The sequence below is a fragment of the Armigeres subalbatus genome, chromosome 3 (assembly GCF_024139115.2).
Source record: "Armigeres subalbatus isolate Guangzhou_Male chromosome 3, GZ_Asu_2, whole genome shotgun sequence".
Lineage (NCBI taxonomy): Eukaryota > Metazoa > Arthropoda > Insecta > Diptera > Culicidae > Armigeres > Armigeres subalbatus.
In genome coordinates this window covers 245,062,647-245,079,447 of record NC_085141.1, presented here as the reverse complement: position 1 = coordinate 245,079,447, position 16,801 = coordinate 245,062,647, and the positions used below count along the sequence as shown (strand labels likewise).

Here is a 16,801-nt window from a genome sequence, read left to right as displayed (position 1 = left end):
CCTGGACTTTTCCAGATATCTTCGGTAGTTTTTTTTAACTATTAGCTAGGGGAAGGATTAGGAACAAAACGTCGAAAAGCAAAAGGGTGAAGTGACAAAAGGTCGAAGGGACAAAACATCAAAAGGGACAAATGGTCAAAAGGGATAAATGATCAAAAGGGACAAATGGTCAAAAGGGACTAAAGGTCGAAAATGACTTCCTTCTTCTTTCTTTCTTCTTCCAGACGGAAGATGCTTCTTAATTTTTCTTGCTTCATTCTTTTTTCTTCTTTTTCCTTTTCCTTTTTTTCTTTTTCCGTCTTCCTTCTTTCTACTACCTTCTTCTTTCTTCCTTCCTTTTTTTTATATTCTTCCTTCTACTTTATTCCTTCTTCCTTCTTCTTTCTTATGTCTTTATCGTTTTTTTTTTATAATTCAATATGTATGTTTTCGTGTCCTACAGATATTGGATCCTTATTTTCAGTTAGAATTTTTGGTCACTTGGCGTAGAAGTGCGTGGATTGTGTCTGTTGAGAGTCAAATTATTCTATGCTTATTTGCGCCAACTTCGTGCGGATTGACAATATTTTGTCCAAGAGTACTTAAATTGAAGAAGGGTTGACATATCTCGGCAATAGATTTAGCAGGGATTTTCAAATGATTAGCATAGCCAATGTTGTCTAGCGGAATCAACTTTGGAATTGGTCGGAGTTTGAATTTAAACATGTTTGACATTTTTCAGAAACGAGTGTTGATACCCGAGCAGGAGAAATTAACTCAATAATACCTTATTCTGTTATTGATACCATACTCTGTTATGAACTAGCCTTGCATAAGAGGTAAAATGTCAAAAAATAATATTGATATGCGCAATACTTCAAGCATAACATACTCTGGTTATTACGATACCAAACGCAACACAAATTATTATTCGTTTGGTATTGAATTATCTAAGCATGCTATGCCTAAGGGAAGATCCATTAATTACGTAACGCAGAAATTGACAATTTTCAGACCCCTCCCCCCTATGTCACATTTTTTATATGAAGCATCTAAAAAAATGTACGAGTCGTCACACATTGGGAAACCCCCCCTCCAAGCGTTACGTAATTTATGGATGTTCCCTAAAGTATTTTGCATATTAATGTTTGGTATTATTGTTTGGTATTTTACCTCTTATGCAAGGCTAGTTCATACCAATTTCTGTTATCGATGTCGTCGCTCCTGCTCGGGAATTGTTTCTGAGGTCCTCCGGCCCATAATTTTTAATTTTTTTTGGCCTTTAATTTTGATTTTGGTTCTGCAATTGAACTCAATTATGAGGTCAGGCGGACCAGTGCGTTGGTACTTGCCATTTCCCCGTAATCGATGTTGGAATCCATGCATTGGATTTGTTCGACACCCTCGGAAATAAGTATAAAGCATAAACATAAAAATGATCCTGTTTGGAGATCAAGATCTGAATGCCTAACGATAAGATTATGATTCAAGAAAGGCCTTACATGATAACATTTGGCATACTTAAAGTCGTTTGGCATAATAGTTGTGTAATCACCAATCTTGTTTTCTATATATATTAGACCTCTTCATGTTTTCAAAAAGTATCAAAAATTCATCCGGTCAACCCAGAATCATAATTCTTATGCTAAAATAAGGCTCCTGTCAAATTTTCAGCTAATTCGGATAAAATTTCGAGGTGGCTCAAGTCGATTTAGTGTTTTTGCACTATTTTCAATTTTGAAAAAATCTAACGAGATATATAAATGTCGAAAACTATCGCAACAACCTCTATACGAAAGCTTTTGGTGTGCTCTACAAGTCTTGTGAACATTGCGATTCGTTCCGTTCACGTTTTGACCATGTTAAAGTTGTAACCGATCGTTTGAAGTTTACAATATAATCTTGGTTTTCGTGCATGCTAATTTGAGTTTGTCGTTTTTTTTTTGTTGTTTTTCTTAATTATTATATTTATTTATTTTTTTTGTTATTGTTAAATAAAAATAAAATAAATTATGTACAATAAATTTGCATTAAACTAATTAAAACCTAAAAATACACCCACCAAACCCATTGTACCCCTTATTCATCCGCAAAATGCAACGCAAAAATTATACCATCACCTGCGAAGCTGAGATCATCACACTGGGGCGGCTACAAAGGGAATGGGAAATCGTGAACCTATATAAGTCTTTAGAGACCAAAAATCGCTCTCTAGTATTTGCAATCGGCCCAGAGGAGCGAGGACAACGGCAGCGACCCGTCACCGTGTAAAAAGTGACCACGCGTTTCGATAGTAATCAAGCGGAGATAGTTATTAGAAAGTAAACTGTGAACTGTGAACTTCGGCTAGTTAATTGGCCAAACGAAGGTAATCTACTACCCGTCCGTTCGAGTGAGGATAGTGCGTCTTTGAGGACAATTCATGGTCCGTAGCCAGTGACCGTCGTCCGTCGCGAGTGTGTCCAAATTCGGCAATCATAGCCAATCGCATAATCGGCCGAAAAGTGTGTGTGTCAAGCCACCCAAAGGACACAAAGAAAACCGCGTGTGCAGTTCCGATCACTAATATCCCACTCGATCTGTATTGAAGACGCTCGCAAAGTTCAGTGCACATAGTACCGCTCCCTGGGCCCTAAACGTGAAACGCTAGGCCTATCGCTACATTGGCCGAGTTGCCGTAATCTGGATACCGTTGCTGTGATACCCCCTGCAAGTGCCCCTTCCCGGCATTGTACGGTTCCGAAGAAAGCCACATCGGAATCTTCCCAATGTGCCAATGTGCGATTTACCATTAAATTCTTAAAAATGAGAAGCTGAACCTTTCTCATAAATTTGCACGTTAGGATTTCGTCAAACAAGTTGTTCGAACAAAGAAGCTTTGATTTCACTTGTTACTACGATGCACTCAATGGTAAAAGCATACAGACATATGGTGAAATGAACCAAATTTGGAAGTCGTTTGTTGTAAGCATCAAATATCATATGATTTGATTTATGTTTTGTTCGAATAACTTGGCAGGCTACTAATTGATATTTTTGCCAAGAGCTGCTGCTCTTCTTAATCTTGAACAGATCGTTTCCTAATCTTGATGTTAATCGTTAATTTATCGTTATCGCTGATAAAGTTAATTGTGTTCAACGTAATCGCTTGCTACGATAAAGATGAATCAACTCAATTATTATCGGAGTTTGTAGTTTAACGTAAGTTAACTCGATAATTTAACGATAATGGGGTTAATAGATTACGCGATTAAAGTTGGTATACAATTTTGACAGCCGAGAATTGGACAAATTGATTGCAGCCTGCTGATCAGAGTTGATTTTGATCGAAGCGATACACCAAACAAATTAGGCAGAGCATCGGGGTTGGACCATTTGTACTTGCGCATGTGCTGGAAAGTTTGTTGTACGAACGTCGATTGGAAGGACATGAATTGGATCAAGAATTGTTTTTGAGGCAAGAAGCTCAGGAAGGCTGACTCAATGTTGGGCGGCGCGAGGAGATTAACAAGGCGAATAACAGCTAGTGTACACAACCACGCTGTAGACGCAGGCGCCAAATAGATTTAACTGGTCTTGGACTGTAGATACTTGTCGTTTAATTAATAGAGAGCTGTAGCTGCTGAAAAAAGTATCAGTCAGTAGCCCTCCATTGAGTAGTATAACTTTTGTAAGAAGAAAAATTACACTGTTTGCGAAACGGAAATTAAACAGTATTTTTTGTCCCGGGTATCCCGGGATTTTCGGGATTTCAAAAATAATATCCCGGGAATCGGGAAATCCCGAATTTTTCTAAATCCCGGGATGTCCCGGCATGGAAACTCTAATTTGCTGGAACGCGCTGGTAGCAGCCATGTCGTATAAAGAGACCTCATCTTCACCGCTGATAATTTTCAGCGTCTGCTTCTAGTCCATGATGTTTTCCTTGTTGATCAGTTGGTAGCACGTGTCCAAAATTCAATTCACCTCTACGACGTCGTCGTTCAGTTCATAGTTGAACGCACTTGGCCCGCAGCGGGACAGAAATAAACGCAAGATGTCAACCTCTCATTTCGAGGCATTAGATATATTTTTTTGTGTTCGTCATATAGTACGATCTGACTATGAAATAATTACATCTGGTTCCATATTTGCTGAATAGCGATTTAAAAAAAGTCGATCTTTCCAGGGGAACTCGTTAAATATGTAGTTCACGGAAGAGTTGATCATTTTCAGTCTCCGTCAGGTTTTCCGTATCAAATCTCTATTTGTGTGTGCATTGCCAAGTTTGTTGAAGCAAAAATCAGCTTCATGGGTAGAAATATGAGCAAAAAATACGATACTATAAAACAATTCAATACGGATAGTTCTAGAATCAAATTTTGTGAACAATTCCTACAGCAACACAATCTGCTCGTCTGCCCACCCGATGGGTGTTTACAAACTAGAAGCGCATCAACTGGATTCCTAACCATCATCGTGTCAATTTATTTTCGCGATTCAGTTCACTTTGGATCGTCGATTAGTGTGGCATTACTACTGACTTTTGCCTATTATCAGTTCCATGTAACGGCTTTGACCTTTACTGTGTGTGTTTCACAACTGATGTTCCCGCCATGCATCGTTATCGTGCTGTAGTGTAGACAAACTTTGCGAAACGATGCGCCACTATCAAACATTTGGATCGTCACAGGTGAAAATACTCCAACCGTATCGAGTAACACGTTGTTAATTTTTTCAGCTAGTTTTGTACCAAAGAGAATGCGTTGAATTTTCATGATTGTAACTAATAATATAATGCTTGATGGTTTCGAATAGCTTAAAAAACGATTGGATGATTCATCACTATGATTGTATTGTAGAGCTTTCAAAAACCATGATTTGCTTAGTTCTAAATGTATTTTCCATTTCTTTCATTTATCAAAAAACAGGGTGACAGCAGCCCAGCCGGGGGTGAACCGGAAGAGGACAAAGAAATGCTGCTGTCTACCATGGAAGCGTCCCACTACTCGGCCCAGGAGGTGGCCGCCCGGCTGCGGGTGGACGTCCGGACCGGGCTTCGGTGGGCCGAGGCCAACAGTCGGTCGAAGATCGTCGGTTACAATGAACTGAACGCCCTGGACGACGAACCGACGTGGATGAAATACGTCCAGCAGTTTAGAAATCCTCTCATTTTGTTACTATTAGGTAAGGCGCCAAAGCCGATCGTTTGGGTTGCGGGACGAGGGCATCCAATTTCGATAACGTCGTTATATCTCTGTGCCATATTTCTGTCATTCGCAGGTTCTGCGGTGGTGAGTGCGTGTATGAGACAGTTTGATGATGCTATCAGCATCACGATAGCGATTATTATCGTCGTGACAGTCGCTTTCATACAGGAGTATAGATCTGAGAAGAGCTTGGAAGAGCTGAAAAAGTTGGTGCCGCCTGAATGCCACTGGTGAGTTTCCCGGTTTGCACAAGTATTTAATTGGGTTAATTGTAGCTGATGTCCCGCTGGCAGAATGTTTATTGGGTCGAGATTGAATCGGACCGTTTTTCGTTCACATCGGAGCGAAAAGGGGGAGGATTGTAATTAGATTTTTATATTCTTGACGTTTTCTTTTAATTTAATTTAAGCAATTTCAAAATTATAATTCAGTTTGAAAGAGTGAACAAGTTCTTGGGAAATGTCGGTGATATATTTTTCATAATAATTATATTGTCACACAATTCAGTTTCAAATTTACCGTAAATATATTTTTTTATCTATATATGATGTACTCACTGAAAGTTGGGATTTGACTTTAAATTCATCCAAGTCAATGTGTAACTCGTAAATTTTTAATGAGTATTAGGTACATTATTTTTATACATTTCGCGTTGCCGAACATTGCACACTGGGGGAATTCGATTTCAAAGGTGGAAAAAATTTATAACTTTTTTCACGAACAACTTACAGAAGAGATCATGAGCTTATTCGAAAGGGAATTTTGTAAGGAATCCAGTAAGCGCTGTTTCATGGACGTGGAACGCTTCTGTATGTAGTTATTGAGCTTGTTTTTCTCCAAATGTCCCATATATCACGAGTTTTCAAAATTTTGTAATTTTATCTTTAAAACTTTGTTGAAGAATTGTGTTTATCTCTTTACTGTGGATCCACAGAAGGGTACTAAATATATTTTGCTGGTAAAAGTTGGAAATTTAAGGGATTTTGGGGTCAAATAAGCAACAAAGTGAATTTTATTTTCAATTTTCATGTATTCTGTAAAAAAATAATTTTTTTTTTACTGATAACTGTTGATATTATTGTCCCAATTTGTTGAACAGATATTGACAAATGTTTGCCGAACAAAAATTAATGAAATAAATCGTTTCACAAATGTTTTATTTGGCTATTTATTAAGTAAAAAACAATTTTTCAAAACTTTTGAATAGCACCGATGCCAAACATTTGCAAATCATACCCGATAGCACAACTAGACAAGAATAGTCATATGTTATGAGTCTTGATGTGATCATAGATAGGAGGTAATGGGAGGTACTCTTTTTTCTTACCTTTTTGCCCAAATTCCCCTATGAAATAATAAAGCTCAATGATTCTGAGCAAGGAAATGATGTAGTAATGTTAATTTTATTGATATATTCCAATGATATAATGAAAATAACAAATAATCATATAAAAATATTGAATTATAGGGGATTTAGGGGTCATACAACTCATTTAATGTAACTTTTTATACAAAATAGGACAAATTTTTTCACGAGCGACTCACAGAGAAGATTAAGGGCTTACTCGGAAGGGAATTTTCCAAAAAATTCAGTGAGTGATGTTTTATAGACTCGAGACACTTCTGTATGTAGTTATTGAGCTGGTTTTGCCCCAATGTTCCATACATCCCAATTTTTCATATTTTGGTGCTTTTATCTTCCAAATATTACACTAAAATTCTGTTTTCCTCTTCATTGTAGATCCTTTACATGTTTTGTTGGAAAAAGTTGGAAATTTAAGGGATTTTGGGGTCAAATAATCATAAATCATACGGTGATTTAAAAACTTATAGGCATTAAAGTACATATGGTCAATTTTGGCGAAATATGTATTTTTAATATAAAATAAGCCCTGAACCCTTGAAAAAAAATTTTCAATGCCATCTACGAAAATTTGTTATTTTTATAGTTTCATTGACAAATTATAATTGAATCAATGTTACTCCATCATTTCTTAACCCAGAATCATTGAGCTAAGTTATTTTATAAGGGGAATTTGGGCGAAACGTCATGAGAAAAGAATATTTCCTATCTCCTCCTATCAATTGTCACATCGACTTATATATTTACTCTTGTCTAGTTGTGCAAACGGGTATGGTTTGGGAATGATTGGCATCGGCACTTTTCAGAAGCATTTAAAAAATCGGGTTTTACCCAATAAATCACAAAACAAAACACTTGGGAAACGATTTACTTCATTAGTTATTGTTTCGCAAACATTTATCAATGTCTGTAAAACATTTTGGGAGAATAATAATAATTTTATTAGTTTTTTACAGAATACATTAAAAATTCAGGTAAAGTGCAATTTAATACTTTTTTGACCCCAAAATCCCTTAAATTTCCAACTTTTACCAACAAAGCATGTATAGTGCTTTTCTATGGATCTATAATGAAGAGAACACATCTTTAGTACAATACTTGGAAGATAAAAGCACGAAATGATAAACTGTGATGTATGGGACATTGGGGCAAAACGAGCTTAATAAATATTACTATTTTTTACAAAATACAAGAAAATTGCACATAAAATGCACTTTGATGCTTATTTGACCCCAAAATCCCTTAAATTTCCAACTTTTATCAGCAAAATATATTTAGTGCCCTTCTGAAGATCCACAGTGAAGAGATAAACACAATTTCAAAACAATGTCTTAAAGATTAAATGACAAATTAGTTTGGAAACTCGTGATATATGGGACATTAGGGCAAAACGAGCTCAATAACTACATACAGAAGCGTTCCACGTCCATGAAACAGTACTCACTGAATTCCTTGCAAAGTTCCCTTTCGAATCAAGATCAAGATCAGATCAAGAGCTTGATCTCTTCAGTAAGTTGTTCGTGAAGAAAGTTATAATTTTTTTCCACCTTTGAAATCGAATTTCCCCAGTGTGCATTACGTTAACGGACCAAATCATTTACTTTCATGCACACGCTATAAATCGTGCACGAGTATCGAATGAAACGGTTCTCATGCCGCCTTTGAGAAAAAACAATGGTTTTTCAATAATTATGAAATACAATAATCGATCGGGCCAATTTTCAATAGCAAGCAATGGGACCAAATTCACTTTCGAATGCAACTTGTTGCGAGGTAATCGGCCAATGCGTGTCTTCAAAATTGGTACCCATACACACATACAGACATCATCTCGGTTCGACGAACTGAGTCGATCGGAATGCAACACACACCCTAGGATGTGGGGGCAGCAGGGACTTTGTGCAGGGGCTTGACGACCCCTCCCCATGGCCACTGCGAGTTAGACCGGGACCATCGTCTCTAACCCCTAATCCCAAAGCGTCAAGCGACCTGTGCCGAGGGGATGCATGGCCAGGGGGTCTAGGCCTTTAACAAAGCCTGTGGGGTACCTGGGCACCCTCCACAGTAATTGTCCCTTACCGCGTCATGCTAGGCTCTGGCGTGGTGGACCTCTTTTCCCGAGCAACTCGTGGGACCAAAATGGAAAACCAAGTCAATTCTTCAATTAGTGGTAGTAGTGTAGGCGACAACCCCTTCGCAAGAGGTGGGTTGTTCAGGTCTCCGCCTAGGAGGCCAGAGGCAATAGTTGGCAGTTCAGTGCGCAGCGCCAGCGTGGGTCACTTAACCTTCATCTCGGCTAAAAACGCCGGTAGAGGTTATTGATGGCCCATGGCTTGTGGAGGCGATGAACCGCAAACGTGATGGGCTTTCGGCCTTCGAGCTGGACACCATCATCGACTTTGCGTCATCGAAGCATAATATCAGTAAGGACCTCAAGAGGAGCTTGCAGAAACTTCGAAAGTCGATGCTGGAGAGAGCGGTCGGGACGGCCAAGTGTAAACCCGTGAAATCCGTAGAGTCGAGGTCTACCCAGACTGAGGCCCAAGGATTCGCGAACTCGGGCAAGGTCGAATCGACCGAAGGCGTGCCAGCGAAGACGGTGGTACCAAAGTCTACCCAGACCGAGGCTCAAGTATTTGCGGAGCAGACACAAAAACGGGGGAGACAGTCTCCAGGGGATGAGCTCCCTGGGGGCCGCTCCAAAACGCGGAGGGTTACTACCCCGAACAACGATAGTGGGGCTGAGAAGCTGAACCCCGGCCAGGTACCTCCAAAACCGGGGGAGGAAGGACCTGGAAAGGTCCATCCACCCAGGAAAGACGGTGGTAAGGGGTTACGACAGGCTGAGAGCTCTCAGCCGCACCAGACCAGGGAAATAGAGGGGGATGACGCGTTCTGGACCCTGGTCAAGAACAAGAGGAAACCGAAGACGTCAAGGGCCGAAAAGAAGGCCCAGGCGAATGAGGTTTGCAAGATGTCTAGGGTAGGCGCCAATCGCTCCAGGGGCGATGCCCTAGTCATCACGGCGGACGAGGCTAAGTACTCGGACGTCTTGAAGGCGATGAGGAATGACGTCAAGCTCGGTGAACTCGGCGTCGACGTACGTCGAATAAGACGTACCCGGATGGGGGAGATGATCCTCGATCTGAAGCGGGGCATCTCGCAAAAGGGCGCCGCCTACAAGAAGTTGGCGGAGGAGGTTCTAGGCGAGACGGTCAAGGTGAGGGCACTCACGACGGAGGTAAATCTAAGGGTGAAAGACCTGGACGAGATCACCGAAGTCGAAGAGCTCGTCACGGCACTGCGGCGACAGTGTGAAGTGGAGACGCCCACCGCAGCCGTTCGGCTACGGAAAGGTCCGGCAGGGACGCAGGTAGCATTGGTTTGGCTATCTGCAGCGGACGCCTCCAAGGTAGTCAAGTTAGGGAGCGTCAAGGTGGGATAGTCGGTATGTGGGCATATACGAGCAACCCGAAGCAATGGAACTTCAAAGGCCCTGACAGAAGCAATCTCTGCCGACGCTGCGGATTGGAGGGACATAAGGCACAATGCTGCACGAACCCTCCCAATTGTTTGATTTGTTCCAGCAACGCTGTGAACAGCAAGCACCCCATGGGGGGTTCGAAGTGCCCGGCGTTTAAGCGTGCTGACAAATCACAGTGCAGGTAACGCAGCTTGGTTGCTCGGCCTCGCCCGAGTGTTTGGTGTGCGCAGGTTTAGAGGAAACGGCGGAACACGTGTTGTTCGTGTGCCCACGTTTTCGCGTAATGCGTGACCACATGCTTGCCACATGTGGTCTGGACACTACCCCGGACAACCTTGTTCGGAGGAAGTGTAAAGATGAAGTTGGCTGGAACGCCGTTTTATCGGCTATCGCCCAAATCGTCTCGAAGCTACACAGAAGGTGGCTCGTGGACTCAAGGATGGCTAGTTCAGGCGCAAATAAGAGGTGGTCCAAGGGATCAGAGTCGTCTTCATGGGTCATACCGATGGTCATGCTCTGTGGTCGAACTCGATCCTTTTATCGAACAATATCCCGATCTGGCTAAATTTAAATAGAAAATAATGTTACAGGATTCTACGTCGAATGCAATTTGTTGCAAGCAAATCGGTTAAGGATAAGTACCTAAAAATGAGTGACACTATTTGCAACTTTTTGCGCACATACACATACACACATACATACACACACAGACATCACCTAAATTCGTCGAGCTGAGTCGATTGGTATATAACATTGATATTCAATTGATAACAGCAAAATCATTCATACGATTAACTTTTAGTGCATATCATGTCGCTTTAAAAAAATTCCGTAAACTAATTTATAGAGTGACTTTCATAACAATTGGCACAAATATCAATTCGGCTTCAAACATAGTTATAATTAGAATAAAAAATCACGAAAAAAAGTAATAAAATAAAAAATACAATTGAAATCGGAAATAAGAGATACGTTTCCCCAGCAAATTCCCAGATTATGCTGAAAGTAGATGACTGGTCCGGACTAGGAAATTTTAAATTTTCTCGACTTCCCTGGTATCAAGTATCACCGTGTTAGCCTCATGATATACAAATGCGAAAATGGTAACTTGGCTTAGAAACCTCGCAGTTAATAACTGTGGAAGAGCTGAATGAAAACTAAGCTGCGGCAATGTCCCAGTGGGATATGTAATGCCAATAAGAAGAAGAAGAACCAACAGCAGTGTCGACAATTGCGTCGCGTGTTTGGGGGAACCTTAATAAAATTTGTTATGAGAAGTGTTGCACCATGCGGCTCCACCAGCTCAAACATTTTTAGTTGAGCTTGAAACTCGGCAACAACAAGTCAGTAAAAATTGATTTGATTGGTTTGGTTCTTTATTATAGACCTTTCAACCGTACTGGTTATTCGGGTCCTATAATAATTAGTATTGTCTTGCAAAACGGCGAGTTATCATAATTTTCTTTCGGAGCCATAAATATTTGAAAAGGCTGCTGTCGTTCTGGTTGGTATCTAGCGGATTCCTTCCTACAGGTTTCAATATACCCCGTCTTCCTTGACGACATTGTCATTTCCTTTACCGGATGTTGTCTTTCATCTGCCGCTATTCGGCGTGAGGCAGTCCTACATCATCAAGCATTTTGTGGCATTTTTCAAATCATATCCAGACGTCAGACAGTGTCCCTTAGACTGGCCCAGCTTAGTATGGGGAGAAAAAAATGTCGTCGAATCCCATGGGGCAGGATTGTGTTTTTGTGTGAGAAAATCAACCTCTCAAAATTTCAGGTCAATCGCTTGTTGCATAAGCTGGCGCATTTGATTTGTATGCAGATTTCAGCCAAAATATATAGGAAAAAACACCTCTGTCACTCATTCGGTCTGGAAATTGGTTCTGATTGGTCGATTGAGCTCAGAATCAGTTGGTATGCTACAGAACAATTTCACAGAACATTGTACGATGATTGAATGAACTTTTACTTAGCTTTCGGCTGATTTATTAAGAGCTAAATTGTGTATTTTTAGATTTATTGATCGAATCGTATTAGCCGAAAACTATATAAAAGTTCATTTAATCATCATACAATGTTCTGTGAAATTGTTCTGTAGCAACTGCCGTTTTTACAATTCTGAGCTCAATCGAGCAATCAGAACCAAATTTCAGATTTAATGAGTGACGGAGGTGTATTTCCCTATATATTTTGGCTGAAATCTCCATACAAACTTCAAATCAAATGCGCCAGCTTATGCAACAAGCGATGGAGCTGAAATTTTGAGAGATTGATTTTCTCACCCAAAGGCACAACCCGTGGAATTCGACAACTTTTTGTTTCCTGGGCCAGTCTAGTGTCCCTATTGCGTCATTTTGCAAAACCGATTCAATGACAACGACAAAGGGCGTTCTCACCATTTGTGGACCTGTCACAGCACGAACCGAGCATAATAAAAGCCTTTAAATTAATTTAAAAAGTTTAAAGTTTTGTGACGTTCAGGTCTTTGTTGTTTCTCCTCTACTACCATTTGTTCATATCACATTCGCCTGTAAAGATGCTAGCTTTTTCATCCCAAAACATTTCGATTACTGGCACGAAATTTACAAAATGGGCTTTTTCAACGCTTTTTCTCTATCTCTCATAAAGATGTATTTCGCAGAAATTTGAAAATTTGTATGTGAAACGAAGAAATAGACACAACGCCCACTCCTTACTACATAATTTGTATTTGTACCTACCTAAACAACGTATCGTATTTTGTCTCATTGCAGTCTACGAGAAGGACGATTGGAAACATTCCTCGCAAGAAACCTTGTTCCTGGTGATATAGTTTACTTAAACGTCGGTGATCGGGTACCGGCCGACATTCGGATATTTGAGGCGTACGATTTGTCGATCGATGAGTCTAGTTTTACCGGTGAGACGGAACCGGCACGCAAGAGCACCGAGGTAGTGCTCAATGTGAACAACAGCAAGAACCATACCGGCATGAAGAACATCGCCTTCATGGGAACGTTAGTTAGGTGTGGTAATGGAAAGGTATACAAATATTGAAAATGTTTCGATCGCACAATTCTTACTAAAATGTTTTATTACTTACGCAGGGAATTGTAGTTAGTACGGCCGAGAAGAGTGAATTCGGAGAGGTCTTCAAGATGATGCAAGCCGAAGAAGCTCCAAAAACGCCACTCCAGAAATCAATGGACATTTTGGGAGCTCAACTGAGTTTCTATTCATTCTGCATCATCGGAGCAATTATGTTGCTCGGTTGGATTCAATCCAAACCTTTGGTAGAAATGTTCACCATTGGTGTGAGCTTGGCCGTCGCTGCCATCCCCGAAGGTAATTAGTCCTGCGTGATTTGCATATTTATATTTTCTAATCGAAATTACCTTCTATAGGTCTACCGATCGTTGTAACGGTGACATTGGCGCTGGGCGTCATGCGGATGGCCAAACGCAACTGTATCGTTAAGAAACTGCCCACGGTGGAGACGCTGGGTTGCGTAACTGTGATCTGTTCGGACAAAACGGGTACCATCACCAAAAACGAAATGACCATCACGGTCATTATCACTTCGGATGGATACATGGCTGATGTCACAGGAGCCGGGTACAATGACAACGGTGAGATTCACATTCGTGACTGCAACAGTATGGATAACGCTAAAAGAAGCATAAGTCAGCTGTTGGAAGCTGGTGTCGTGTGCAACAACGCCATTATTCAAAATGATACTCTCTTGGGACAACCAACAGAGGGTGCTCTGCTAGCAGCAGCTATGAAAAACGGACAGTACTCCGCAGCGGATAACTATCTTCGGATACAGGAGTATCCGTTCAGTTCCGAACAGAAAATGATGGCTGTGAAAGCGGTACCAAAGTACGCGAACAATAAAGAGGAACTTTACTTTGTCAAAGGTGCCATCGAGATGGTGCTGCCCCAATGTACCAAGTTCTGGTACGGTGGCCAGCCGATGACGTTGAGCAAACAGAACGAGGCCGAATTTCTGCAGGAAGCGTACGAAATCGGTAGGAAAGGCTTGCGGGTGTTGGCCATCGCTAGGGGATCATCGTTCCAGGATTTGGTTTATCTGGGTTTGGTCGGCATCACTGATCCACCCAGGCCTCTGGTACGGGAATCGATCGAGATGCTGCGTGCCAGCGGAGTGCTGGTCAAAATGGTAACCGGCGATGCGCAGGAGACGGCAATGGCAATCGGTAAGTTGATTTTGTATGTTTTATCTTTATATAAGAAAATATCAATCAAATCTTACAATCCGTGCTAGAAAACTATTTGGAATTTCTCATTTAATTGTCCATTAGTTTGAGGCTTTTAAACTAAAAGGCAAAACGTAGCTCAAACCAAATAGTCGTTGCGAGTTGCACCACTGATGACTAAGGATTACTAAATTTATTATTGCGATTGAAATTTCATAAAGTACGGCCGAACATCCTAAAAATAGTCAATCGGTATAGAAATACACACATGTTTGTGACGATTGAATTTTTAATGCAGGGATAGACATCGGACATACGCGCATCATGAGCACACATTCTCACACATCTCATTCTTGTGAAACCCATTTCAAACACTTGAGTTTTAAAAGCCGAGTAGATCAACGCAATATGAACACCCCGAAGGAATTATGACGTTTGAGCGGGTCGTATAATGAATGCAAAATGATCTTTTGTTTGAGGGAAATACCCCGCTCAAATGTCAAAATCCATTGGGTGAGTGAAGGTGAGGTCTGTAGGAAGAAACATCCATAAATAATAATATAATCTTCTTATATATAAAAATGAAATGGTCTGTGTTCGTATCCGCATAACTCGAAAACGGCTGGATGGATTTTTTTCATTTCTTCAGCAGAAACATTCGTTATAGTTTCCGACGGGTTTATATGATATTTCCTAATGCGAAAATTACGAGTAAAGTTGAGCAAATCGTGAAAAACTAAAATTGTGATTCCTATGCGATCTTTGCATGGGCAGTTCGGAACGCACATTCTCGCCTAATATGCAGGACAACGTCTGCCGGGTCAACTAGTCTTATATATAAAAATTTAATGGTCTGTGTTCGTATCCGCATAACTCGAAAACGGCTGGGTGGATTTTTTTCATTTCTTCAGCAGAAACATTCGTTATATTTTGCGACGGGTTTATCCTAAATTATTTCCTAATGCGAAAATTACAAGTAAAGTTGAGCAAATCGTGAAAAACTAAAATTGTGATTTCTATGCGAACTTTGCATGGGCAGTACGGAACGCACATTCTCGCCTACTATGCAGAACAACGTCTGCCAGGTTAACTAGTAACGTATAATAACAATAACTTATCCTACATTTATAACGCATTACAAGCGAATTAAGGAAGAATTGTTTTTTTTCAGGAATTTCTCTGAGATTTTTTTCAGCAATTTCTATTTGAATTTCTTTGAAATTTGTACCGTGAAATTAAAAAAATAAATATGAATATCTTCTGAATATGTCTCTGAGAGTTGCCCGAGATAAAGTGTCACGATCACTCTTTCGTGTATATGGAATTGAACAAAACACGCATAGCTTTATAATATACAAATAAATAATTTTTATTAGCCTTCATTTCAAATCAGTCCATATTCGCTCATTGATGTATCAGTCGTTTGACGAAACCAACCGGACTGGGGAAGCCCCATCCCTTACCGCCCTGCTCGTCAGTCTTCTCATAAGCGTCCGCAATGCTTCCCGATGGTTGCGCCGAAATGGAGTACGGCACCTTCACATACTCGGGAATCTGGTAGTTGATCGTCGATGGCACCTTGTTGAACACGTACCTCTTGTAGGGAACGGGTTTTATCACCTCCACTTGCTTGATCACTTCCACATGCTTCTCGATTGGAATGTGCTTCACTTTTTCGACGTGCTTGATCACTTCGTACGGCACCTCAACCTTATCGATGATCACCTTCTCGATCGGAATCTCCTTGATCACCTCGACCGGCCGTTCGACGATTACCTCCTTTGTGACCGGGACGGGCTTGACCACTTCCACTGGCTTGCTGACGCTGACGTGGTGTTCGATCGGGACTTCTTCGATCACTTCCTGTGGGACATGCTTGATTACCTCTCCACCCTTGACCATGTTCAGTTTCACGAAGGGAATCTGTATGTGTTCCAGGGATGGCCTCGGAATATGGAGCGGAATATTTTTCTCTTGTTTTTCCTTGTTGGCAAAACTGGCGCCCACTAACGCACAGAGAATTAGCAATTGCTGAAATGACGTAACGGTTAAGAATTTAAAGTTCAATGCTTTGAGCAAGACTTGAAAAAGAGATTCTTACAAACTTCATGTTGATCTGCTTCGCTGAAATATGATGAATGAATTAAGTGCGTTGATACCATAAGAAGTGTTTATATAGACACACATTAGCCGCAACAGAACGCGTTTGGAGGGGATCGCATTTTCTTTCAGTGGACCTTCTTGCGCTCGATGTTTGCAATTTTGCGATGTTGTAAGAAGCTGATTCATTACTTTCTTTTTGAAGGTTTTCGAAGGAAATGACTCGCGGCAAATATTTTGCCTGTTACGATGAATTTGAATGGAGATCGTTTTGTTGATTTATGAATGGCGTCTAGTGCCGCATGTCGGAATATTCTTTCGCTTGACTATTTGAATGCTGGTTCAAGTCTGACAATTCCTTCGGAGTTTATGAATATAATGAATTTTATATGTAGGTAATTTATAATCGTGTAAGTCATATTTATATATTACTGTGCCAGCACCACTATTAATAAAATGATAAATATCACTATAATTAC

The 16,801-nt window shown here is 40.7% G+C and overlaps 2 protein-coding genes across 12 annotated transcripts in view; one reads left to right on the top strand and one right to left on the bottom strand.

Moving 5' to 3' along the window:
- The window catches only part of LOC134222461 (calcium-transporting ATPase type 2C member 1), a 277,179-nt gene that overhangs the window by 218,862 nt on the left and 41,516 nt on the right, over nt 1-16,801 (top strand). For 9 of the 11 annotated variants that reach the window (XM_062701609.1, XM_062701615.1, XM_062701608.1 and 6 more), the window contains 5 exons: nt 4,890-5,145; nt 5,242-5,398; nt 12,777-13,044; nt 13,110-13,347; nt 13,407-14,222. In XM_062701609.1, the coding sequence (XP_062557593.1) occupies nt 4,890-5,145; nt 5,242-5,398; nt 12,777-13,044; nt 13,110-13,347; nt 13,407-14,222 (1,735 nt within the window). Of the gene's footprint in view, nt 1-4,468; nt 4,652-4,789; nt 4,812-4,889; nt 5,146-5,241; nt 5,399-12,776; nt 13,045-13,109; nt 13,348-13,406; nt 14,223-16,801 lie in introns of those variants that run through there. The other 2 variants (XM_062701611.1, XM_062701613.1) reach the window with 2 other exon arrangements.
- Nucleotides 15,567-16,396, bottom strand: LOC134222462 (zinc finger protein 512B-like). The gene is made up of 2 exons (XM_062701616.1): nt 16,324-16,396; nt 15,567-16,253 (listed from the first exon to the last, which is right to left on the bottom strand). Exons 1-2 carry the CDS (start codon nt 16,330-16,332, stop codon nt 15,627-15,629), a joined length of 636 nt encoding a protein of 211 aa, XP_062557600.1. The 5' UTR covers nt 16,333-16,396; the 3' UTR covers nt 15,567-15,626.